Below are 26553 nucleotides of genomic sequence, written 5' to 3'. Positions count from 1 at the left end.
AAACTCTGTAGATGCCTTTCTCAGCTTATTTTAAGCACGGCAGGAACTCACTGATTCATCTACATGCTGGTATTATGTATGCAATCATTAAGTAGATTTTAAGTCGTAATGGCAACTTCCTCTTTAAATGGAAGCTAATTTTAATGAAACCTTTAATTTGCATGCTACAAAAAATGTTGAAGGACTTCATTTATGAGATTTATAATCTCAATGAAACACAAAACAATATTTTCCAAGACCTCAAGTGTTCTATAGCTTTCCATTTTCTAGTTTGTTTTTGTGTGGTCCTAGACAGAATGGGGCAATAAGTCTCCTCACAATGGTTCGACCACCATCTTCTGGTTAGATGCTACTGACCATACTTAGAATTCCTAATTTCTTAAGAAAAGGTCATCCTTCACCGAACTGTGGAGTCACAGAAACTCTGTGATAGAATTTAAAGACCACCTGTGCCTTTCTGTTCATAATCTTCACTGCTTTCTTTCGCTTGTGAACAAACATTTCAGGCTGTTAGCACTTCTTTGTTGACAGCTTCCTATTGCATTCAGTCATATTTTTTTTGCCATTGTAGTACATTTTAAAAAAGGACTAAAACCCAGTAGTGATGCTTTTGGATTAGCTTTTATCTTGCTTACCTTTGCATGCTCATTTAGGGCAAGCACATTTAGCACTAAGAGGATCCTGCACGAATGACATGGGAACATCTTAGTTCACTGAACAATCCCACTGTAATTTCAAGAAACAACATCTTCTATTTCTGCAGAGCTCCGAAGTTCAGCTCTACTGCTGAATGCAAATCTGACTCGCTGGAGGTGAAATGTGTCTCTTATTTTTAACCTTAGTGAATGCTTGGCAGCGAGTGCTCGTGAAGTAAATCCTCAAGGCCTGATGTACAAATCCCTTGGCATTCCTGTATCTCCTTGTATTAGGAGAGCCTTTCGCAAGCATCTCGGCCAAATGTGGCTCAGCCTGTTGTGTGGCTGTGCTGTGTCCCAGAGCATTGCTCCCACAATGTCACCGAGGTGATGTAAGGACAAGCCATTAGGCAATATAGGTGGTAATGCAGCACACAGTGGCAATGCTATTGCTTAAATCTGGCAGAAAGAAGAACTAGTAAAACTTGCTGGTTAAACGTCTCATGAAATTGCCCAATCTGTGGAACTAACTAGGGCTGTTTTTACTGCCTGCCTGTTTGAAATGTGTGCAGTATCAGGTACAGGGATGTGCCTGTGTGTAACTGTTGTTCATAAACAGCTGCTCAGCTTACTTGAATTCTTTTGGGTTTAGCTACAGCTTCAGGTTGGTTCAGTGCTCTTGTTGTGGTCTAACCCCAGTGGGCAGCTAAGCCCCACAGGGCTCCTTGCTCACAGCCTCAGTGGGATGGGGGAGAGAATCCTAAGAGTAAAAGAAAGACCCTGTGGGTTCAGATGCAGTTCAATAAGTAAAGCAAAAGTTGTGGATACAAGGAATTCATTCACCACTTTCCATGGGCAGGCAGGTGTTCAGCCATCCCCAGGAAAGCCATGCTCCATAACACCTAATGGTTACTTGGGAAGAAAATCAGCTCTACCCCAGCCAAAACCAACATAGTACTGCACTGAAATTAGTCTCCTATAGGTGACCTTTTAAATTAAGATGCCTGTTAGCTTTGTTTCAAACTGTAGTTGTTGTTGCATACTCTTTTCTTTCTTACATCAGTTTTGCCAAATGGCAGTGTGATTATGTCTTCATGTTTCTTGCATAAAAATAGAATTGTGAATTGGCTGCTTGAAATATCACAAAAACAGTCAAGATTACAGTTCTGTGGCTTTCTAAATATTTGTTCCTGCTCTTAAAATCTACTTGCTCAACTTCTTCACTGTGCTTCCTGTGTAATGCTGCTAAACCTCATCTGAATTCTCCAGTGGCTCTTGTGTTTACCAAGTAAACAGCTGTGGCCATTTTAGATGTTGCTTCTCAGATGGAGGTTGCTGACCCTGCGGTGAAGGTAGCAGGAAGGTGGGGATGCCATCTGCTCTACTGCCAGATTGTCACCTTACCATCCTGGGTGATTAAAGCAGCGTGCCATACTGAACTCGGACAACTGGAGCTATCATTTCGTTCTGCAGAGTCTGTTACCTGCTCATTAGCAGCTCTTTCCTCTGAGGATTGCCAGGCAGCTGAGGGGATATAATATTACAAACTGCTGCAGCAAAATTAACCATAGCCCATTTGTCAGAGCTGAGAATTATCTTGCAGTGATCATATGTAAATGAAATGAGTTCCTCTAAGGACAGAATACATTATTTATTGGCTTTTTGGAGGTGACATTTTATTACAAAACTGCCAATATCAATTCCCCATCTTATATTTTTAATTTTCCCTCCTACATTATGACAAATTTCAGCATCTTTTATTGGGCACTAAAATTCCAATTTAATTATGCATACTGGCAAGTTAAAACTTGTTAGATGGGTTTTCTTAATGTTATGTGTTAGTCACATCTGAGCATTTAGGTGCTACAGTAACAAGAATGACACCAAGTGATTAGTGCAAAACGAATAGATTGTCATTCAGAGTGATTCTGAAGCCTCAGCTGTGGCTTTCTTCTGATGATATATTCTGATGCTTTCTGGCACTCAGATTGCAAAGTTCTCTGGAGATTGTGCCTCCCAAGGCTACTAGGGTCAAACAGGTATCTCTTAACTGGCTGTTGAAGCGACCACCACACAGTGATGTACAAAACAAATGGATAACCTCATGGATGAGTGCTCAGATTAACAGTTATCATCAATTTTCTGTAAATTTGATCAAATCTTTAGCTTTTGAGTTAAATTTACCCTGAATCCTTTCTGCAGCGTTGAAAGAGTAAAATACAATTACTTTTCAGAGTGGAAATCATAGGTTATTGTTTTCTGGGGATTTACCTGTTCCTGATTGCTCTGGTGGAATGAATGGTGTTTAAATTTGTCTGCTCTAATTCTTTGCACAAGTAAAGGTACAAACCCAATTCCTGGCAGTGATTGTGACCATGTTAATTTAAGCAAGAGGAGCATAATCTCTCTGTGTACTAGTGCCCTCCTTGCAGTCTGTCTAAAATTAGTTGCTGCTTGAGCTCTGCTTGAGCTCTGCTTGATTGCTGTTACCAGTGCTTAATGTCCCAGTTTGGTGAAACCTAGTCAGGATGATTGAGCTTGGGTATGAGCTCCATACCTGCAAAAATACAATAATTGTAGAGTACCTGTGATATGTGGTTTATTTCTAAATAGTATTAACAGCCTGGTGCTTGCAACTCTGTAGAAATAATTCATAAAAATTTGCTGTGGTTTTGTAGATTTACTGTTTCATGAAGCTGACTTTTTCTATCATCTTTCAAAGTTGTGTTTAACTTGTGTTAGGATGTGAAACTGTTAGTGGTCTCAAGATGAGAATTCGTTATCCAGCAGTGTAGAAATCTGTATAATTGATCCTGTGGGAGTTTGGGCACATATAAAAGCAGTTGTTGTAGCTGTTTGGTAGCTTTCAAGCAAGCTCTTCTTCCAGCCAACTTTTGCACTCTGCATTTTAGCTTCAGTTGAGTTACACAAACTGTTTGTCTTTCAGAGCCAAGACATAATCAGCCAAACTGAACCAAGAGGAAAGAGAATATTTGAGAAGGCTTCCAGCATCTCATGAATGAACCAACGGAACCCGATAATGCTGGTTCTGCCGAGCCAGGTCTGCGGCTCAGAAGAGGACACATGTCTGACACTGCAACAACACAGACAGACTGTGAGGAGGACAGCTCTCAACAGAGTCTTCTTCTAGAGGAGTCACCACTGTCTTCTGATCAGGAAAATGTAAGTCATATGATTACCTGTTAGGCTTGCTAGGAAAAATGAGTTTGACATCAGTGCTTCAGTGTTTTAAATAACTTTCAGAAATGTGGACCGTGAGCCTACAACCTTTTAATGCCTGCTAAATAGTTGTAATAATAACAGGAACATTCCAGAAGTATCCAGTTGAATGTATGGGAACTTGGTTGAAAAGACTGGGCATAACTGGTAAAATAATTTTACCAGCTGTTATGTTTTTATTTTGTCCTCAAGGAAATGGGACTTGTACTGGTTTGTTCTCTACTGAGATGCTGCTCATATAAAAAGATTTTTGTTCTGTAATTTTCAATTAATTATAAATTAAAGGAGAAGTTGTATTGACTGGCTGAATGTAATCAGAACCTTGGCTAATTGGTATAGTTTTGACGATTAGGACAGAAAAATCTGTTTGCAAGCATTCTTGCTGGAGTTAGACTAAACATCCACAGTGCACGATAGCCTGTCTTAGACAGCAGCCAGTAACAGACTCACAAGGAGGAGTTCAAGGATGGGGAAGCACCTTGTGTTGCTTGCCTAGAACACTCTTCCAGTCTGTAGCAGTTGGTGGCTCACAGATTTTCTGAGCCAGTGGCAATTTTTGGTGTATGAGCTCTGTAACTCTGTAAGTTTTAGCAGCCACAATGTGGAAAGGCATCCGCAGCTTAATGAGGTGTTCTAGGAAGATAATGTTCAAGCATTGGACAAAAGTACCTTCTGGTTAGAGAGTTCCAGAACTGTAATTAATGCTCCTCCCAGGATATATTCAGATGGATATCAGCATAGTTAAGTGGAAGAGGCATTCATCTTAGGCTCACTGTCCAATTTATCATGGATTAATGAGTTTACTGTATCAGCTCAGTCACAGCAAGTGTGGTTTTAGCCAGCAGCAAAAACATGCTGGTGCTACTTAATGTATGTTGGGCTGTGGCTGTAATTGCATTTGCCACAAATGCTGGGTATGTGTGTGGCCACTGTCATGATCAGCTGACACAAGAACTGGTATTTGCCTGTCTCAACTCGATGAGTTGGAGTCTTTACAGAATTTAGTTCCCAGTGTTCTTGAAATGAGAAGTCAGGACTGGTATTCATGTCTAGTGAGCCAAGCCAATGCACTCACAGCTGTCCTTCAACAACTTCTCTAGGACATTTCCAATGTCATCATAAGGGAAACACCGAGAGTCTTTTTCCATTTTGTAGAAGGTTGTGAAGCATGTGTTTAGGGTGCAAAGTCTTGGCCAAGACTGGTTAGAACAAGAAAAGTCGAGTTGTGCTAGCAGATATTTTGAATTTACACGTTTATGTGTTGGTGTGTTTGGGATCATCTGTTGTGAAGGCTGTTTTCATTCTTATCTCTGACTTCCCTAGTTGAATAATGAGAGTTACCTGTTGCTGTGGATGGAATACCCAAAGTAAAAGCCCCTAATTGATTATGTGCTTTAATTATTTCTGTACATTTGCTTAGCTTAACCAGAAATTACCTGGATAAATCAGTGTATAATTCTAACATTTTGGAAATGAAATGGTTGAAATACTTCCATTCTCTCTTTCAGGCATTGTTAGCACATATTATCGTTTTGGCTTTTTGTTTTTTGCTTTCATCCAAACAACAATAGTTTGTGGTTTTTTTGTTTTGACTCACTACAATTGTTTGGCTTTCTCATGTTTGATTTCTTTTCTCTTTCCTGGTCTTCTAAAGTGCTGTCACAGAAATTTGTTTTTGCCATTTGGGCCTTACTGTTCTATCTTAATCTGCATCACCTTCTCTGCCATATATGGCCTCCTGCTTTTTTTAATTTTTTTTCAGCCTTTTATTCCTGTCCTCTGTGATTTCTTGGTTTTGTTGGTGTGATGTGTTTAAATTGTTTTTTGTCTTAAAAGGCTGAATAATTGATGCTTCTAATGGATCATCCCAAAACACTTTGCTGTCAAAAGTACCAATATTGGCTTGCCAAATGGCCTTTATTATGTGATATTCTGCAGTGCTCCAAATCATCTGGAAAAAACATTATGCTATACATCTTCCTCTGTCTTGTGTAAGCCTCAGCACAGCTGTTGCTCAAATGTCAGCTAGGATTCACTCTTCTGCTCTGCTGTGCATTCTGGCTGTGTGCAACTGTCTCAGCAGAGAGACTTAGTAGTTCATTAGCGTGACTTATAAGTTCAAAAGCATGATTTTCCTCTGCTCTGGAAGAGGTTCATGTTTAGATAGCCATAATACAGGGATATTGTTCTTGGCTGGATAGCAATAGTACTCAGGCACTCAAGCTAAACATAGCCTTGAAAAAGGTCTCAAGTAGTGCCCACTGCATCAGTGCTCCAGTGCTAAATGCAATCAGGATGGAGCTGATGGGAACAATTCCTTGCTGGAGAAGGAGAGTGGATGAGAGCTGTGTAGTGTCTTGATGGTAGAACCATCAGCATCATGTAATATGCTTTTAAATGCTTCTGCTTTGGAAAAGCTTTTATCATAATAAGTATGTATTCTAAAATGTACTGGGCCTAAGACTTGAGGTATTAGTGTAAATATGTGTATATTTTTATCCCATGATAATATTGCATTATTTTCCCATTGCCTCCTATTACTCTACTTATATCATTGCAGCTCTCTACTTACATAAAATCTTCTCTAAACTCTTCTATACAAGATTCCTTGCCCTGCTTGTATATCCACTTCTGCTCCACTTCTAGGAATAAGCAGTCTGAGCTCTTAAGAGGTAGTAGTTGATTTTGATGAATTATTTCACTAGTGTTTGCTAAGGAGCAAGGCATGGAAGTATGCCATTATGTTCAGAATTATTTTCCATCTTCCTCACAGCCTGCATTGTATACTATGTACTTCCAATTTTGATGGGCCAAAATGTTGGTTCTCATTAGTAATAAAGCATTTTTGTGGAAAAAAAAAGGAGATGATATTAAGAAATAAGATTTATTGCTTAAAGTTGTTTTTTTTTTTTTTTTCTGAGGCTTTTGACCCTGGTGCCAGTAACCTACCTGGGAGGTTGCATAGCTGTGAGCTAAAAATTAGTTAAACATCCTATTTCTGGAAATTGTGGCATTCAGTGAATACATGTAGCAAAGATTTACTAGCCGTACTGAGCATGCTTATTCAAAACATTAATAAAACAGCTGCATCCTTCTACCAGTGCTGTTAATCTGCCAGTTTTATAGTGATTCCTATGAGAAGATACAAATCATATAAAATCATTTTCCTTTTATACCTGAACCTCTCAGTCTGTGTTTTATCCCATAACTGTGTTCTCTCCTGGAGTGCAAATATGTTCATAGATTATCCCCTCTTCCAAGTACCAATGCCAAGGAATAGATACACATCTTGCTGTCTTTAAACATGGAATTAGTGCAGTGGCAGGTGAGTGGTGAGTTTTCTGTGACTTGGAGAAATGGTAACCATTTGTCTGCATGTTCAGCATTTGATGATGAGAAAAGGATCAAACAAGCTGCACAATTCTTCTCATTCCTTCAGCAGTTTAAACCTTTTTCCCTTTTCCTTGTTTACCCTAAGTGCTGATAAGGCGTTTTTCAGCAGGTGCTTCCCTCCTGTAGCACCCTGGGTTGTCTAGCCTTTGCCACAGCATCCTTTCTCCTGTCCCAGGGTTTCTGTGTCTTAACTGCCTTTGTAATTCCAGCAGAGATAATTCCTAAAGAAATCTCTCCTACTGTGACTTTGTTAAGCTGACACAATCAAATGCATGTGACTTCTTACAATGTGATGAATGGGCTCTTTATGCAGCCCTGAAACCCTGTGCTTGACTCTTTCATTTTGTACTTTAACCTGTCAGTGACAGGAGGGAAACAAAAGAACCATTTTCTTTGCTTTTGTTCCAATCATGGGGTTTTCCATGCTGAGATGATGATTCCTTTCATCTTCATGCAGTTGAGCTGTGGTGTGCAGTTGTCCTGTGTGGCACCAAAATGTGCCCATAAAGTGCAGACCTGTTGCTCTGAAGGGTTTGATAAGCTACAGTGAGGGTTTGTGAGGTCTGTGTAGCCCTCAAGTCATCTGAGTGGGCAGAAGAAATTTGGGTAAATACTGCTGGATTGCTTCTCAGGGAGCATGGGCTTTGAAAGGAGAACTTCATTGACCTCTGACAGGTTTCATGGTCTCTCCATGTACCTACAGGAGCATAAATACCAAAGTGACTTGAAGGAGGAAGGTGGAAGGGTGTAACAATTTCAGGTACAAAAGAGAATTTTTAGAGCAATTGAGGGTGAGCAAATGACTCAAGGCTTTTAACTTGAATCATAGAACTTACTCAAAGCCTTTGCCATATTATCTACAAAAGCAGACTACAGGCATACTTTTTGGTATTGCAGAAGGGTGCATGTAAATGAATGGAATTGTCAACTTGACTCTCTGGTGCATCCAGCTGAGTGAAAAACACTGAGGTGAAGTCTTGAAGGTCAAAGGGAGACATTTGAACCTTAAGAATAGTTTTTCTGGAGCTAACATTTGTAAATTCTGATTGTGTGAAATTTCCTTCTTTATAGATGTACTTGCAAGTTTCAAACTATTTAGCTTTCTTTTCAGTCTGGCATTTTTCTATTGGTTCTTTGGGGTTATGATTGAAAATTTGGCATTTGCTTCTCTACTTGCCTTCTTCCTCCATCACATTGCAGGTTTTATTGGTAGAGTGTGAATGGAAGAGGCTTGGCAAAATCGAGTTTGAGGTCCCACCAAAGCACATTTACTTTTGTTTTAAAGCAGATTGCATTCAAAATTTGTTGTTCTGTAGATTTCTTTATCACCTCTTCCTTTCCTCCGTTTTTGCAACTCTTGTGAAGAAATGTTACTTCTTTGAAAGCGTGTGAGTTGACATTTTGCTTCAGATCAAAAGATCTTAACATCTGCATTTCTCCTTCACTTGCTGTTCTAAGAACTGGAAGTAATGTGAATTTTACTCAGACTGCTAGTCACTGAAGTAAGTTCTTGAATATAGTGAATTTTTTTTTTTTTTGTACAGCAAAGCATTTTTGGATATGCAGAGCAGAATATCTCCAAGTATTCCCACTTAGACAGTGTGAAGACAACGTGACACGTTTCTGGAGTTGGTTTCCAGGCTCCACAGGCCTGGGTTGGTCAGATGCTGATGCCTCCCTTGCTGGCAGTTGATGTGCCTGGGTTGTGAGCAGGCTGTCAGAGCCTGAACGTCTGCAGAAAAGGCAAACTGGTGATCCAGTCAGCCATGGATAGGCAGTGCCCAGAAGGCTGGTAACTTGTGGGAAACAGCCCTGTCTGTGCTCTGTCTCCCAGAAAACTCCTTGAATTACCAAGAAATTTGTCCTAGGTGGTGGCTGTTGAGTTGCAGCTGGGTTCAACTGTCTCCTGTTTCTGTTTTTTGGGAGGGGAAGTGCTGGTGCTCAGTTTGCTGCCTGCCAGCAGGTTTTGTAACCATTGCTCGCTGTGCTCTGTGTTGAAAGCAGGAGAGGGAGGGAGTAGTTCTGTTTATAATTCACTGGCACAACAGTTTCCCTGGACAGGGGTTAGATTCCATGGGTTTTGGCTTTGTTCTCCTGGAGATCAGATCTGCCTGATTTGGGCAGCAACGGGGGGAAGTGTCAGCCTTTCACAGTGATATAAGAGAAAAAAATAGTGTTGTACTGGTGGGTTATCTTGCATCTTCCTCCAGCTGTTTTAGATTGATTGACTCTGCTGTTAAGTTCAGCACTACACTTTCAATCTCTCTTTGTTTATTTTTTTTTAACGGATCATTTCTTTTTCCATAAGCCCAGCATGCTTGTTTTCTTTTTCTGCTGTCAGGATTAACAATGGCAGAGGAGCAGAAAAAGGCACATGAGCTGTTCTGCAGTAGAAGCAATTTCTCCAGGCTCTCCCCCAAAGTGTGCTGATGAGCACATGTGGGCATTGAGGCCTTAGGCCCTCGTCAGATTCTGGGCATTGACAGAAAATCAGTAGTTGCTGCTGCTCACAGATTCAATAGACCCTTTTCATCTGAACATATTGAAGAAGGGAGCTAGTTCTAATCAGAGTGTTCTAGCAAGGCTGCTGAAACCAAAATGTGACTTTGTCCTAGGACTATTTGCTAAATGACTTTTAAATGTTAGTACTTATTTTTAATGAGTGCCAGCAAGCAGTCACCCATGACCAGTTGTGTGAAGCTGTTTCCAAGTGCTATATTAAATGGACTGTATCTTTTATAAGAAGGTGACCTACAAAGGGAAAACACTAAACTCCAGGAACCTCCAAGTACTTGACATTTTGACCAACAGGCCTAAAGGGTTTTTGGCACTGTGCTAACGAAAGACTTTTTTTGGTCCAGTGACAGCAAACGCAGCTTTGCACACCCTGCTTAGAGTGTGGATGTAGTCAGCCTTTTGGAAAGTGTGGTGTGGCTGTGTTTACAAGCTTGTCAGGGAGAATGTGAATTCTAAAGGACAAAGCTGTTACTTTAAAATAACTTGGTACGTGCAGAAGTTAGGGGAAGTCAGGGAAAGCTTTATGGTGCTGTTCATTTCCAGTGAGTTTCTTACAACCCAGAGAATGTAAGTTGATGAAATTCTGAAAAATGTGCAACAGGCTTTTAGGAGAAATGGCAGGGCAGCACTTATTGCTGCTTCCCCCTTACGAAAGGCTGGCTGATAAAAGGTCAGTTGACAGAATGGGCACAGAGGAGTTGCTGCTGAATAAAGCAATCTGGCCAGCTGAAAAGGATGTTACAGAGCTGCATATAGAAAAAGAAAAATTTTATATAGAAAAATAACGTTTTTATATTATAGCCTTGAACGTATCTTGGCCATTATGCTGAATGCTCTCGAGTTTCTGAATCTGGCACAGTGCCCCAAGGAACATAAAATGACTTGAATGTCATGTTAAGCACTATTAATCATTCATCTGATGAGATCAAGATAAACAAGAGCAAAAACTCAGAGTCATGTCTAGACTTTGTGACTTCGGTTTAATGTGGGGGATAACAGTGGTATTGTAAATGCAGCAACAGATGTTTTGTAACTTGAGTTTTAAGAAGAAAATAGTATATAAGTACCATGTCATATAATATGCCATGACTCAGTGTTAATCAAGACATTTGGTTTTTCTGAGCTATCTTGCCTGTGTTCCTACCAAGGCACAGAGATTTGTCAGGGCACAGATCAAGAGCAGAGTGGAGGAGTGTCTGTCAGCAACTGAAGGAAGCAAGAGTATTAGAACAGATTCAGACTGCATCATGCTTTGAAAAATCCTGTGGTGGTAGGTTTGGTGGCTTCTTGGTGGTGAATTGACATCACAACCATTGAACTTCGAGCCATGGGAGTTCATTAACTCCAGAGCTTAATACTACATAGGTATGTGCATGGTCAGTTAGGCTCCTGGGTAACTGAGTAATGACTCTGTCTGAAAAGAAACCCTAATACAGAAGAGTTGTGCCCTTCCTGGGGTTTTAGGAGAGTTTTATTGCAGTTACTAGTTGTCCTGGTTTCGACTAGGATAGTTAATTTTCTTCCTAGTACAGTTCTGTGGTTTGGATTTAGGATGAGAGTAGCATTGATAACACAGGGATGTTTTGGTTGTTGCTAAGCAGTGCTTACCCTGAGCAAGGACTTTGCAGTGTCCCATGCTCTGCTGGTGAGGAGAGGCACCAGGAGCTGGGAGGCAGCCAGGCCAGGGCAGCTGATCCAAGCTGGCCAGAGGGATATTTCATACCATGGAATGTCAGTCCCAGTTTATAGACTGGGGGAGCTGGCTGGGAGCTGCTGATCTCTGCTTGGGCATGGACTGGGCACTGGTCAGTTGGGGCTGTGGGAGAAGGTGACCACTTTGACAGAGTGAAAGGTGGCTTCGTTCAGATTTCATCTATGTCTCAGTTTGCACACTCAAATGAACAACATTGATGACACTTTCTGAAGTGATGAACCAGAACTTGCTTGTCTTCTGCGCAAGCAGCAGTCGTGTGCAAACTCTTGAAACTTTCTAGAAATCTTTAAACTGACATCGAGAAACTACAGACCTCAAGAAATACACTTTAGACTGCTTGATGTCCAGAGAACACAGCTTTATCAAAAGTGGGAAAAGTGTTTCTGGAATACTTTTCTGCAATTCTGACTTGACTTCTGACAGGCTTTTCCATAGTAAGGACATTATTAAACAGCATGTCTGCTAACAGATTTGAGAGTGATAGCAGAGAAACTGTTAGCCTATGTGAGAAGGATAAGCTGTTTAGATGACAAGAGAAGTATGTTGCATTTACTAGAACAGGTTTACTGCACTTTTCTCTGTAACAGGATCTTTGGCTATGTGGTCTGACATTTTTGGATTGCATTCAGAAAATAAATTCTTGTACTAAATGTAAACTTCTTTCTACCTTTTGTGCCATTGCTATAAAAGAGTGAGATTTTACTGTTAAACTTATTTAATGATAGGCACTGTGCAGTTCAGCTCTTGGGTTTCTTGCTCTTTGTTTGTTCTGGTGCTCTAAGTCTTGGGTTTGGTATTAAACCTTTTGATCCCTACCAAAATATGCTCTGAAATTCTTGTTTAGATGGTGATCTGTCCCTGGAAGTGTGCTGCCTGGCTCTCTGTACAAAGTGATACAATTAAGTCTGATTTCTACCTTTTTCTTTAACATTCTTGTCTGTCACTGTTATCACAAAAGAAACTGTAACACTTCACAAAATGAAGTGAGTATGGATAAACCAGTGAAGCTGATTCCTCTGGATATTTTCACTTGTCCTTCAGATTTGTTTTATTCTCCGTACTGTTACTCAACTCAGATTGTGATTATAAATCTGTTGGATAATTTCCATCTCATTAGATACCTGTGCTGGCTTTTGGTAGCTTTAACACTCTGTGAGTTTGAAAAGGGAGTAGGATTCAAATTGGAACAATTGCTTGGCATTTCCATAGAATTAAATGTGCAGACCTTTCAGAGTGTAAGTATCCAGAATCCATGAGTTTTGATTAATGTGGAAGACTAATTGATTGTATGCATTGCTGCATGTGTGCAGCCAAAGAGTGACAGCTGATGATTGTAACAAGTTTGCTTGTTACAAACGAGGGGGTTTATTTAAAGATACTCTAAAATGCTCGGAAGACTTCACAGAATTATTTCATCAAATCTGAGATGCTTTAAAACAAGTTGAGTAAGTTAGATGATATAAAAGAACAACTGAAACCTCAGCTGAGTGAAAATTCCTTTGGCCTATAGTTTAGAAACTGCAAAGGCAAAAGTTATTCTTGAAGCACTTAATTCAGGATATACCATAGTTCATTAAAAGTGAGAGTATCAGAGTTTTCTTCTGGACTCTCATTTTTCTTGCATGGTCTTAGGCAAAGGATATTATTTACCCAATATGTTCCTCATTTTAAAATGTGATTCTGTGAGCAGGACTTAGTTGAAAATGGGTCCTAAAAGAATGTGCTTGCTTATGTTGTTATGGTCTAGAATTACTCTTGAATTTCTGATACAATCAGCCAAAGAGGAGAGAATGCAGGAATCGTAAGCTGTGAAGGAATTTGTCACAGTGGAAATGGTACAATGTGCCTTCTGAGCAGAAGAGTGGTATTTCCTTTCAGTCATTGTCTGAAGAACTGAAGGTCAATAGGCTCCTTCAGATTTCCAGATGAAAACTGCTGGTGGTGTTGCCCTCCACTCTAGATTTCTGCCTTTCAACAAGCACAGTTTACTGTTCTTTCCAGTGAGATGTTACAGGAGGAAGTCAGGAGAGGATGGATGTTCCAGAACAGGCCTCATTTTGCCTCCTTAGCAAGAAAAGGACTAAGAAGCTGAGCTTTAGTTTTTTCCCCTTGAATGCTAATTTTGCAGTTTAATGGCAGGAAGGAGATAGTAAAATCAATTCCATTTTTTGGCAGTAATCTGGACTGTGTATATGATATGAATTCCTTTTATCACCGAAAGAAGCTCAGTAATGATTTGTTTGTAGGCACATGGCCAAAATGCAAAGATTTTGGACTAGTTCAGAAATAGCTGTGCTCTTCAAGCTTTCCAGTCTGTTCAAATTAAGCCTTCCCATCATTCTAGAAATGGGAGTATGTGCAGAGGGGGAAATGAACATTTTTTGGCTTTGAGTCACTGGGCAGACTGCAATGAATACAGGCTTTGATTCTGTAAAGGACCTTTTTTCCTTCAGTCCACGCAGTTGTGTAAAGTGAGGATTACTAACTTGTTCACCCATTTGAGCTGCTTATTGTGTGCTGCTGGGGAGGGAATTCTAGAGTAGCTAAAAGGCACAGCAGTGCTTCTTCTGTCAAATCACTGGAACTTAAATGCCAGCCTTGGTTTTCCATAAGGCTTGCTTTTGGAAACTGAAGCTTTCTTTGGTTTCTGAGTTGTGCAGACTATCATGCAACCTATCCACACCTGCATGGCAGGGCACTCAGACTGGTTGATCTTTGAAGCTGCCTTCTAACCCAAATCATTCTGTGTTTCTGTGACCTTGAGTTAATTATTTATGATATTGAAAACTGAGAATCCTAGAGAGGTCCATTAGTAGAAGAAAATTGACAGTGTGGGAAGTAATGTCAGTGAATGTTGTTGAGTCACAGTGAAACCACATTGGTTTTTTATTCCCATGCCTGACAGGAATTGTGCCTGGTTTAGAAGGATATTAAACCTGTTTGCATCTTGCTGTTGCCTGGTGTCTTTCTCACTAGAATCAATGGCATAACCTAGGCAGAGTGAGTGTATTTAGACTATCTTATTCTGCTGGAGAATCTGCTTAGAGCTGGTCAATATACCAATGATTGCTGTAAAATATGAAATATTGTTCAGATGGGTTGTTCACTGGAATGATAAACGAAGGTGAATAGACAGTACAAAGAACATGGGTTATTTATAAAAAAAAATTATATAGGCTTAAATCAAGTTTTCCTAGTGTGGACAAATGAGAGGTCATATGTAAAACTTGAAGGATGTATAAACCATGTATTACACACCAGCAATTGCATTCTGGGTAAGCAGAATTGGGTCAGGAGCTGTTTGGTGGGACATCTTTGAAAGATGAAGCTTCAGTGATTACTGCAAGCCTTGGGTACAACAGCAGGTATTAACACAGCATTTCTCTATCAAAAACCAAAAAAACATTGAAGACTCTAGATAGCTCACTGCTGGCTGGATAGAAGTCTCCTTTTATTTATTCAAAAATGGAAATTTTAAGCAGCTTGTTGAGTTAACTTGACAGAAATAGTTAATAAGGCTTTACACTAAAGAGAGAGCTGTAATGTGGGACAAATGCACAGGATTTCAGATCCCATCCCTGACTGAAAGTTTAGGGCATTAACCTGAACATTACTGATAATAATCCACAGATAAAGTATGAGAGGTTATATACTTGATTCTCAGTCACTTTGGATGCTATTATTGATACATCATCTTGATTTTAAAGTTGTTAACCTTGATATGGGAATAGGAGGGGGGAAACTGTTCTGGAAATCTGGAGGAGGCCAATTTCCCTCTGTGCTGATTGTGGAGCTTTCTTGGCTTGGTCCTGGGTTGCCTGGCAGCCCTTGCTTTAAGTCTGAAGGGTGCAAAAAGCTCATTCTCTCTTTCCTAGCTTCCTCCAATTTGTTTACCTTGGAAGCTGAAGTGTTGAGTGGAGTCTCTGATGGGCCATGAGCATTGCAATAAGTGAACAGGAATGTAGAATTTCCATGCCCCCCTGCTTTCCTCCTGCTTGGGAAGCTAGAGTGTATCATCATGTGCAGATGATGTGATAAGTCATGATAGAGCAGAAAACTACCAACCTTTGTTTCTATAAAGTTATTTTTGATGTGTACCAGCCTAATATCCCAGCTCAGCAGATTATTTTCGTTTTCCTTTTCATAATTCTCTTGATACACCCTGAAGATATGGATGTTTCTCTTTATTTGAACTTTGTTTAAAACTCTGATCTCTGTTACTGCTTTTCTTTGATAACTTGCCTTTGTCTAACTGGCAGAAGTTTCATAGTAGTCTCTGAAATACCTTGAAAAATCAAACAAATGAGTAAATTCCATTACTGGATTACAAGCTGAACAGATGTGTCAGTTAAACAGAATAGATTTTCAGCTTTGGACTGAAAATTGAGGTGAAACATTTCTAACAAGGTAAATGGATTCCTCTCCTTGACTTACCTTTTATTGCCCTAAAAAGCCAGATACATTATAGAGGCATTAACACCAGCACAGTGACATTGAAACATAAAATAGGGAGTAATCCTTCCCCAGAGGAGGGTAGGCTGCAAGCCTCAGACTCCATATCTGGGATTTAATGAAGCGTGACTTGGAGGAGCACTGCTTGCTTCCAAACCTGCTGAAAACATATGCAGAATGGATTAGACATGTGAGTTGTTCTCAGATACCTAAGAATGTAATAATAATTTTTCTTGTTCTTCTGAATTCTTTCCTCAGTGCTGTACAAGGAAAGACTTCTTTATTTGCCAAGACCTCAAACCATAGTTTTGCATGGACAACAACATCACCTTTCTCTGCTCATCTTTCTACAAATAATTTTCTCTTTTTTTTCCCCCTGCAGTGTTCTGAGGATAATAAACACAATGATGAGTCACCTCAAGAAGACGAAGGTTTCAGGGGTATGTCACCTCTTCTACAAGCCCACCATGCTATGGAGAGAATGGAAGAATTTGTGTGTAAGGTAAGAACATGTGGAAACTGCTGAAGTAGTTCCCTTTTTTAGGGAGCTCCAGTGGGCAGCAGACTGCACTTGGAGCAACTGCACTGCCAGTGTGAGGGAAAGGAGGTTCACTGTGCCCAAATGGGCATCTTGTGTTCTAACCAGCAACACTACACTTCCTCAGCCTCTGCCTGTCATATAGGATTAAATTGTGGAGCATGGAACAATAGGGATTTACAGCTGAGACTGATTTACAGCTGATCATGCAACTCAGGTGTGTCCCATGAGAAACACCTGTGAGTGCAAAGCAGAATAAAAGCCTTCTGGTTCAAAGCACTTTGATTTACAAGGTCATTTGACTAGGTTTCTTCAGATTTGCAAATATTTTGCTTTTCCAGCACCATTTGCATCCATTGTAGAATAAGCTTTGTCCCTGACTTGAAAACAATGCTGTATTGAAACCATACGTAAGTAAATCCATTGTAGATTTTGTAATTGTTGACCTTGGCTCAATTTTTGCTACTTTTTAGAGCCACTGGGCTGTTTCAGTCTCTGGCCCTCTTTTCTTGCTGAAAGGAATGCTGCTCCTTTATACACTGGTTCCTGCTGGTTTTATGAACTATTTTTGATGTTTTTACAGAGGGACCCTACTTACTTGGTGGTCTTTTGTGTATGAGTCATTTTGTTGTTTGCTTTTGTTGGGTTTGGTTTTTTACTATGCATCTTTGCCTCTTTTAAAATGTTTTGTTGGGTGGATTGTGTAAAATGAATTCCCTCCTTCTGTTTCTACCTCAAGTCACATTTTTTGGTCATGAACTAAACCAGTTATTTTCTTGTTTAATGTATTTAAGAACCCAGTCTTTAACTGGGCTGCTTATTCTGAATGGTGTTGTTTTGCTTCCATGCACAAGTGTGGAGAATTGATTCAAAAACTCTGAGCTCTTGTTGTTGAAACTGAAATAAGAATGTAGCTTTCTAAACTTAGTGTTTCAGGAACCTTCAGCCTTGCTCCTGTAACTCTAGCCAGCCAGCAAATCCAAGGAATCCTGCAGAAACACCCCCGGTACATAAAGCTACCCCTCTCCTTGGCAGTGCTGCCAGACTGAAGCCTCCATGTGTCTTGTGTTACTGAAGCAGTGCTGGGAACATCTGTGCACACTTATTTCCTGTGGAGCCAGCTGCAAGGGTAGCTCTGTGCACAAATCCCCTCTCCCTTTAAAGAAGAAATCCTGTGCAATTGAGAGTCACGAGTCTGTTGCCTTAACTGCTCTGTCACAGTTTGTTTTGTGAGCCTGGGAGTGTTTTTTGCCCAACCAATAAGGGGTTTGGACTCTTCTTGCTGGGCTCTCACCCTTCCATGTTTTCTGGCTACTGTTAGTGCTGATGGGTAGCTCTTCTTGCTGTACTGTCCCAAATGCTAGCAGATGTGTAGTCAGGTTGGAGAAACAGGCTTATTTATTTCTTGGAGAGAGCTAGGTGTGGGGTTTTTCAATTAAATGGAAAAGATGACCTGTAAAAGAACAGAACATGGAAGTGAATTAAATGTTTTCCCTTCATTAGCAGTAGAAAAGCCCAATAGCCTTCCAGTCCAGTGAGATGTTGAAGTATTTCTTTCTCTGATGGTGCAGTTTGAATAGGGAGCAGTGACTTTAGCATGATATTCAAAAGCCTTTCCCCAGAGATGTCCCATCGGCTCTTTTCTGTTTACTGTACTCATTAACTCCAGCACTTAATATGGTTTTTCTGACTATTTCCATCCACTGGTGGAACTCATTTCCTTGCATTTCACTAAAATCTTTGAACCCCTAGGTATGGGAGGGCCGATGGAGAGTCATTCCCCATGATGTTCTGCCTGACTGGCTGAAGGACAATGACTACCTGCTGCATGGACACAGACCACCCATGCCTTCCTTCCGGGCTTGCTTCAAGAGCATCTTCAGAATACACACAGAGACTGGCAACATCTGGACACATCTGCTAGGTATTCTCAGCTTGCTTTAATCTAATGCTAAATCTAATCTACTGGTTTCATTGCTCTCCGAGAGAATGGGGCTGTGGGGTTTATTAAACATATTAAATTAGCAGCTTGGTATCCCTCTCCTAATTTAATAAATCCCACTAGAGTTGGATGGGACTTCTTTAATTATGGCATACAATACAAATAAATGCATTAAACATTTCCTAATTGGTAATAAATTACTGGTAGATCCTTCTTTTCCCAAGTGTGTAGGTGTTAATTGGGATTGCATTTCTTGCCACAGGAACACGCCTAAATTGCAGCTTCTCTGAGTGGTTTCAAGTGTGAGGAGCCTTGAAGGGAAGTGGTGATGCTTTTAGAAAGAAAAGCTTTCATTATGCATGAACTTGACACCTCTCTGCCTTGCTGTTTTTCAGGATGTGTGTTCTTCCTTTGTCTGGGAATCTTCTACATGTTCCGGCCAAACATGTCCTTTGTAGCACCTGTGCAGGAGAAAGTGGTTGTTGGGTTGTTCTTCCTGGGAGCCATCCTCTGCCTCTCCTTCTCATGGCTCTTCCACACAGTTTATTGCCACTCAGAAGGTGTTTCCCGGCTCTTCTCCAAGTAAGTGCCTGGAGAACAGGGCAGGCCAAATAGGAAACAGGTGGGAAAACAGGGCTGGGATTTGTGCCTGGAGCCCCAGTGTGGGAGTTGTTCATTTCATGACTGCATGTACTTTGGAACGGAGTTGAGCAGAGATTTAATGCAGCTTCTTCTAATTATAGTTTGTTTCAGCATGAGTTTTTGTGCTGTCATTTGAGTCTTAAAACACCATCATTTTCTGCTGTTTGGCAGCCATGTGCTTGCATCTTGCTGCTGGAAGTAATGTGCCTTGAGCTTAGTTGCAGGACTTTGAATTGTTAGTGCAGCCGTTACTTCTTGTCATTTCAGCTCTTCTGACTAACTTTGAACCTTAAACTTATGTAAGGCAGTTCCACAGTGTGTACCAAGATGTCTTTGTCTCTTGGTTTTACTGCACGTTCTTTTTTGGCTGGCTGCTGAATATCTCATGTTTCCCAAAACTACTAAACCTAGGATTCTGTAATCTGCAAGACCACCTCTAAAGTAACCCAGCAATTAAAATCCCCTACTGAAAAATTAACTCCATCAACTTTTGCAGAAGTATTTTGCCAGGGTGTGGTAAAAAGCAGTGGCTTTGTATTTCCTTTTTCACACGGGTGTACGAAAAACCATCGTGGTTGAAAAATTGCAACATTATTTCACTGTGGTCACTGAAACTGATGCCCAACTAACTCACACTTGTCAGATACTGAAGTGTTTGCCTTGGCTGAGTTCTCACAACATACTGTGTGCCCTGTCTTCAGAGGGCTCTTGGCGCTGCTTTTTTCCTCATCTGAAACTCAAATTTGAGTTTTCCTCAGAAAGCTTTGGTCTGAAGGCTGCTGAAGCTGTCGCTGATTGTCTCAAAAATGGCCTTACTGGCTGGCTGTCAAGGTAATCCATTTCTGTAGGTGGAAGAATTGCCATCAGGAATTAAGCTGCAGTAGTGAGAGTAATTTAATTGCAATGAGAAGTAGACAGTTGGTCTACTAAAGAAGAGTGTGTGGGTGTGAGGACTTCCAAAGGTTTGCATTTCTTATGACACTGATTTTTTTTTTTTTTTTAAATTTTTTTTCCTTCCAGGCTGGATTATTCTGGCATTGCACTCCTCATAATGGGCAGCTTTGTACCATGGCTGTACTACTCCTTCTATTGCAACCCTCAGCCTTGCTTCATCTACTTGATTGTGATCTGTGTCCTAGGCATTGCAGCCATAATTGTCTCACAATGGGACATGTTTGCCACCCCTGAATACCGGGGTGTAAGGGCAGGTAAGACCTGAAGTTAACTGTTTTGCTTCTTGACTGCCTTTCCTGCTTCCCACTTGCCACTTGGAAAAAACACCTTGGGAAGACTTAAGAGAGCCTAATTTTATAGAGACCTGCTATTCTTGGATTGGGAGCCTGCTGGGTTTTCTTTCAGCATTTATTGTGACCAACTGGATGCACAGATAAGGGCTGGTGCAAGTCCTGAAGTGCATTCCTGAAATGGACAGTAACACATGCAGTAGGAAAGGTAGTGCAAAGTAATTCTAGCTGCAGCCAGCAACTTTGCTCTCTCAAAAAACAACTGACTGCTTGGTGTGTGGATGTGTACTTGTAGTGCTTGTCCTTTTTTTTTTGTAGCACTAGACTCAGACACTGGCAACTCATTGTATGATTGAAATAATCAGAATGATTTGCCTGGATAAAACACAGAGTTAAGATAAAGACTGTTTTTCTCTTCACATTATCAAAAGAACAAAACCAGATTTGGTTTCACATTTCGAGGTAGGAAGAAAGAGAGCTTTAGGGGGCAGCTATGGAATGTGCATGCAGCTGGGTTGAATAGTAATATTTTTTGTTTCTTAACCTGCACATGCTGTCTACAGTAAATCTAGATTTCCTGGACACGTTATGGGTACCTTCAGAGTGTTGAGTTTTCCAAACTTAGTATCTCTGTATGGGACATGAATATTCCCCCCATGCCCACTGTTTTTACAAGTTTCCTGTCCTTGCTGCTGAAGTCTGAACAAATAAACAATGTTCTCTTATATGGCAGATCAGATGAGCACAGATGCTGCTTTTCTGTTTCCTAGGACTACTTGTGCAGAATATGATAAACAATCTCTTTGTTGTGTCTCCTTGTGGTGCTCTTGAGCCATTGTGGTGAAGTGAGGCACAGTCTGTGTGGTCTCAGTTCCCTCTACAGGCCAAGAGCAGGAATTGGCCTCATGTACACTGGAGCTGGCAGGCACAACCAGTAAATGAAAGATTCCAGCTATCTGCTGGAGCATATAACTGAGTAGCTTCTGCTATAGGAAGGAAGTCTGAGCATTCTTTAGCTTCCTTTCCAATAAATCTCTTCTGGGGACCTCCAGCTTCACGAGCTGTCACCTCTGCTGCTTTGGCAAATACTGAGTGTTCCTTCCGTATCTTTTGTGTTTTCATTGTCTCCCTTTGCCACCACTGCGTTCAAACCTGACTCTCCCACATTTTCTTTACCTCCCAGGAGTATTTCTAGGTCTGGGTCTTAGTGGGGTAATTCCCACTCTGCACTTTGTCATCTCTGAGGGGCTCCTGAAAGCAGCCACAATGGGGCAGATAGGCTGGCTGGCACTCATGGCATGCCTGTACATCACTGGTGCTGCACTATATGCTGCCCGCATCCCGGAGAGATTCTTCCCTGGCAAGTGTGACATCTGGGTGAGTCTACAGAGTGACTGGATCAGGAGACCAATTTGAAAGCTGGTTCCCCCTGAGGCTGAAGGGTGTTGTGTCAATGTTTTCTTATTGCAAGTGTCAAACTGCTGCACCAGAAAGCAGTAGGTCTTCAGGGGCCAAACTGTGGGCTCTCTGAGCCTGGCTTAGCTGCTGCCTCTTTTCCCAAGTTGTCACAGCCTGGCTGGTCTGAGGTGACTGCTGGTGTGCAGATTCACCTCAGCACATTCCTGGATAGCTTTAACAGATGCCAGGGAAGTCTGCAAATGCACGTTTGTAGGAATATTTCAGGAGCATTATCCATATTGGTATGGCTTCCCTCAAACAAGGGCCAGCTTTGTCATGTAGCTCCCTCAGTTTTCATTCTGCTCTCCTCTAATCAGTGACATCCCAGGCATACATTCAGAACATCCAGTTGTTTGTAGATTTTAATACAATATCACTTTTTTCTGTTCTGTTTCTCTGTCGTAGAGAAATAAAATAACAAAATTCAGAATCCACTTGGTAAAAGTTATGCCTGTGACCAGAGCAGAGTTTATACTTGTTACCTGTATGAGAGGACCCTTTTTGTCCATAAACTGCCAGTGTGTCTTGTGGAGGAACTAATTTTAAAAGTGTCCTGCTTAAGCCTTTTTCCTAAGGCTCTGAAATTATCCTTGTCCGTTTGCAAAGATGAATTTCAGCACTTCTGCAGCACATTGTTTGGTTGACCAGCTGGTTCAGATGTCTCTGAAGGGAAGGGGGGGATGTGTGTGTGCAGAGAATTTGATTATTTTGCTGACACTAGAGGGATGAGCTTTACCACCCAGCTTGGAGAGCTCTGCAGCTCGTGGTTTGAGGCACTGCTGTGTTACTGTGTACTTCAGCTGAATGTGGGGCTTTTGGGGGCAGGCTGGCCCAGAGCCCTGGCTGAGCAGAGGTGTTTTCCTCCCCGCAGTTCCACTCCCACCAGCTGTTCCACGTGTTTGTCGTGGCTGGCGCCTTCGTGCACTTCCACGGAGTCTCCAACCTGCAGGAGTTCCGCTTCACAGTGGGAGGAGGCTGCACAGAGGAGGATGGGATGCAGTAGGAGCAACCTTCAGCCCAAGACCAGAACCAAAAGAGAGCTGCCAGAGCGGGTGAAGCATCCAGGCTTAGCAAAAGGAATACCTAAGAAGAATCCAAGTTTCAGCTGATGAGGCATGGAGCTTCATGGGGATTCTGACTAACCAAGATAAATTCTATACCTCAAGCAATGGAATAAATCAATTTGAAGACCAGGAAATTCTGAAAACCTAATTTATTCTTGGGATCTACAGATTGAGATACAGAGGACCCTTTCCAAATCGGCTTCTGTTCAATGCCATATTTATTTGTAGAATTGGGGAGGGATAGCTTAGCAGTTTCCTTTTTTTTTAAAAAAAGAAAAAAAAAAGTCAAGGTTAAATTTATATCCTCTTGGAGGGTTTGGGCGTTGATTTTAGATGCTCTTTTGGGAGAAAAACAAATTGTAAATAAGATTTCTAACTTTCTGTTTAAATAAAATTTATATAAATGTTTTAAACAATGGGTGGGGGGAAAAGGGTTTTTGTAAAGAATGCAACATGCAAGTACCACACACTGTTTCAATTTTGCACAAAATAACAATTGCAGGAGGACCAGGTAAAATTCCCAGGAGTGAAGCACGTTGGCCCCTGTAGATTTTCCTGGTGGCCAGCATGCCCTGGGCAATGTGGGGTCCTGGCCAGCACCTGGAGTAGGTTCAGGACATGTGCACGAGGCTTGTGAAGGCTGAATTAGTCACTTTGTCATCCAGGTCACAGTGGGAGCAAATGGATTTGTTCCACCAACTCAAAAGGTACATCTGCTCCCTGCCCAGGTGTGTGGGACAACTGCCTTCCCAGCCTGTGTGGAGTGGCTAGTTTGGGATAATGGATCCTACAGGTGGTTGTTTAGGGTCTCATCCTATGAATTGGAGCTCTGTGGTGGAATAACTGCACATGAAATGGCAAACAGTCCAACTCCATCAGTGCCTGCCTCCAGCCAAAGGCCCCCAGTGAGAGGGTGGTTGCCATTTGCCAGCCTGCTTTGTTTGGTCTGAGGAGATGATGGTCATAGACTTGTCAGAAGATAGTTGAGCATGTGAGGGGAAACAGGTGGGGTTAAGATGGACTGGAAAGAAGAGGCTGTGGCACTGCAGACCTCAGGCACATTACCATCCTGTGTGTCAGGCTCCATATGCCAAGGCAGTTTGAAGGTTTTTCTCTTTAAGAGGAATAGATCCATAACCAGCCAAGTGCAGTTCGTTTTTTTTTTTTTTCCTTTTTCCCTTTTTTTTTGTCCTTAGGTTCTGCTTTCCATCTGTGGTGTAGCAGTGGGACTGCTGGTATTTCTTAAACCTAAACCTGAGAGTTCAGCTGGATTGCTGTGGAGCAGACACACCTCCTATATAAGGGGAGGCAAACACCCTTCTCCTGTGTAATTGATGTAGCTTGAGCTTTGGAGCCCAGTCAGAAGCCAGACTGAAGGAGAATCTTTGGAGTCATAAGGTGAAACTTGAACATTTTGTTTGTTATGGCACAGGTATTGCTTGGAGTCTTTAGCTGGAAATTCAGAGCAATTACCTCTCACAGATGAGTTAAACAGCTCATAACGTGCAGTATTTCACAGGGAAGGAAGGTAAAGAGTGGTTGGTTGTTGTGTGGGGTGGTTTTTTTTGTTGTTGGGTTTTAGTTTGGTTTTTTGGTTTTGTTTTTTTTTTTGTTTTGTTTTTATTTTTAGATTCCCTCAAGTTTCAGTTTTCATCCTTCTATAGAAAGATATGGATTGTAAAGATCTTCCCATACCCTGGATGTCACTGAGTGTGGTTTTGGGGAGTTTGTCTAATGGAGTCAGGTAGAAGCAGAAAGCCTTCCTAAAGCTGAGTGGATATTAAGGCTTCACCCCTTGAGTGGAGTAAAGCCTGTGAGGGCAAGGTGAGCTGCAGGAGGTGCTGCAGCAGTGTGCAAGTTTAGAGGGATGTGTTCTCAGTAGGATCCCAACTCTGGTTCCCTGTAGGGCTGGAAGTAGTTTATCCCAGGTCTGTGGTATTTAAATGAAGGAAAGAGCAGCATTACCTTGGATGTAAGGGCTGATAGCAGTGGCATCCCAGCCAAGGCTGTGGAGGTGTGCTGGTGTGTGAGCAAAGCGTGGAACATATCAGAATCAGCAGCTCTAAGGTGCTTTGGGATACCTCTGACCAGTACCAGCAGAAGCAGCAGTCTCCATCCTGGATCATCCCACGTTCACTCCTCCAAGGGTGATTGTAACCTGGTCCTACACAGCACAGAACTATTACAAAAACACAGTACTCCACCTGCTATTCTTAACCCAGTCAGTCTCTCCGTTCAAGAAGTTTGTGTGTTCCAATAAAAACAACCTAGCTGTGCACTTTTCTGTAGCTTTTGCTGAGAACTCTTCCCAGGTTGGCACCTGAATGCCTTACTCTCAGCAGTCAGAGGCTTGCTTGCTCTGTGTGCAGGTTATTGCCATAGAATAGTTAGGACCTACAGCTTCTTTCCTTCCCCATTAAATAGTGGCCTTGTTCAGTATATTTCTTTTTAACAATTGCTTACTGTTGGAAGCAATGAAGCACATTCTGGGGTTTTGATGGCTGGGGACTCTGGTGATGGTTCCATATAAGATGGGATCTTATTACTTGCTGTATTCTTAACTTCTGCTAATAAAAGAACCAAATTGATTATTGTCTAGTTTGGGTCTTTCTGTGCTGTGTGGGCAAGAGGGGCAAGGGTGCAAAGAACAAGAGCTGGGGGGAAAAGAGTCATTGCTGGAGACATTGGTGGTTGTGTCTGGGAAAGATACATCTAATCCTCCTCTTGGGTTGGCTCACACCAGGTCTGGGTGGTCACAGCTGAGCTGTGCTTTTTATCAGTTCCTTCACCCAAGATTGGTGTTCTGCAGTGACTTGTAAGAGAAAGAGATCCTGTCAATGACCTTGATGGCTTAATGGATTCCTTGGGATGGATTACTAATATTTTGGGGGGTTTTGTGTTGGTTTTGTTTGTGTTTGGTTTGTTTTGGGGTTTTTGTTTTGCTTTTTTTTGGTGTTTGTTTTTTTTGGGGGGGGTTTGGTTTTGTGGGTTTTTTTTTTTGTTTGTTTTGGTGGGGGTATTTTGTTTGTTTTGGGGTTTTTTTTTAATGAAAAGCAAATTCAAACAATGTGGAGAACGTTGGCATCAGATTTTACACAAATTGCACTAAAAGTAGCTGCCACATTTGAGTATGAATTGGGTTTATTCTGTTTCCAGAAAGCAGAGCAATACTTAAAAGTTGTCTGGGCAGGATAAAATTGTATTTCCTACCTCCTCTGCATGTAACTGTGGTCATACTCTGCCCTCCCAAGAACCACTTGCTTCATTCACTGTCAATATCCTGAGGATGGATAAAGGGCTGCAGTCAAGGTGAGTGTCTAAGGCCATGCCCAGTTTTCTAAGGAGCTGGAAATAAAGCACATGATTAGAACAGAAGAGCTGACTGGTTTAGTTTGAAGCTATTAGAGGCTTCCCTGCAAAAATGAGTTCTTTTCCCTTTATTTTTTTTTTTTTACCCCTGCCTCCTGTGTGGCATAGAAGCCACTTGTTTGAACCAAACCCTCCTGCTGCTCTACCTGCCTGGAATGCCCAAGCTGAAATTCTCCAGGCTGATTTCTGGCAGTGTGGAGCACTGATGTGGTTTGAATGAAGTTGCTTAGAAAGATAATTCCTTGGAGAGGATGTGTGGTTATTCCTAGGTACATGCTGCTCTTGAAGAAGGAATACTGGCCTTGAGTGCACAGCACTGTGGAGAATGTCCCACCTGGTCACCAG

The 26553-nt window shown here is 41.5% G+C and overlaps 1 protein-coding gene across 7 annotated transcripts in view; it reads left to right on the top strand.

Moving 5' to 3' along the window:
- Positions 1-25427, top strand: part of ADIPOR2 (adiponectin receptor 2) — a 42669-nt gene extending 17242 nt beyond the window's left edge. For 6 of the 7 annotated variants that reach the window (XM_085049368.1, XM_085049365.1, XM_085049367.1 and 3 more), the window contains 7 exons: positions 3583-3818; positions 16334-16453; positions 18242-18413; positions 18827-19013; positions 20094-20281; positions 21501-21694; positions 22647-25427. In XM_085049368.1, coding sequence (XP_084905494.1) covers positions 3651-3818; positions 16334-16453; positions 18242-18413; positions 18827-19013; positions 20094-20281; positions 21501-21694; positions 22647-22778 — 1161 coding nt within the window. In that variant the 5' untranslated portion in view covers positions 3583-3650 and the 3' untranslated portion in view covers positions 22779-25427. The remainder of the gene's footprint in view (positions 1-3582; positions 3819-16333; positions 16454-18241; positions 18414-18826; positions 19014-20093; positions 20282-21500; positions 21695-22646) is intronic. The other variant, XM_085049370.1, reaches the window with a different exon arrangement.
- The last annotated feature ends 1126 nt before the right edge of the window (positions 25428-26553 follow it).

This window comes from Lichenostomus cassidix, chromosome 1Ab (assembly GCF_008360975.1).
Source record: "Lichenostomus cassidix isolate B80296 chromosome 1Ab, HeHo_3.0, whole genome shotgun sequence".
NCBI lineage: Eukaryota > Metazoa > Chordata > Aves > Passeriformes > Meliphagidae > Lichenostomus > Lichenostomus cassidix.
Note: the sequence above shows the minus strand (reverse complement) of the source record. Positions and strands in the feature narration are given on the sequence as shown.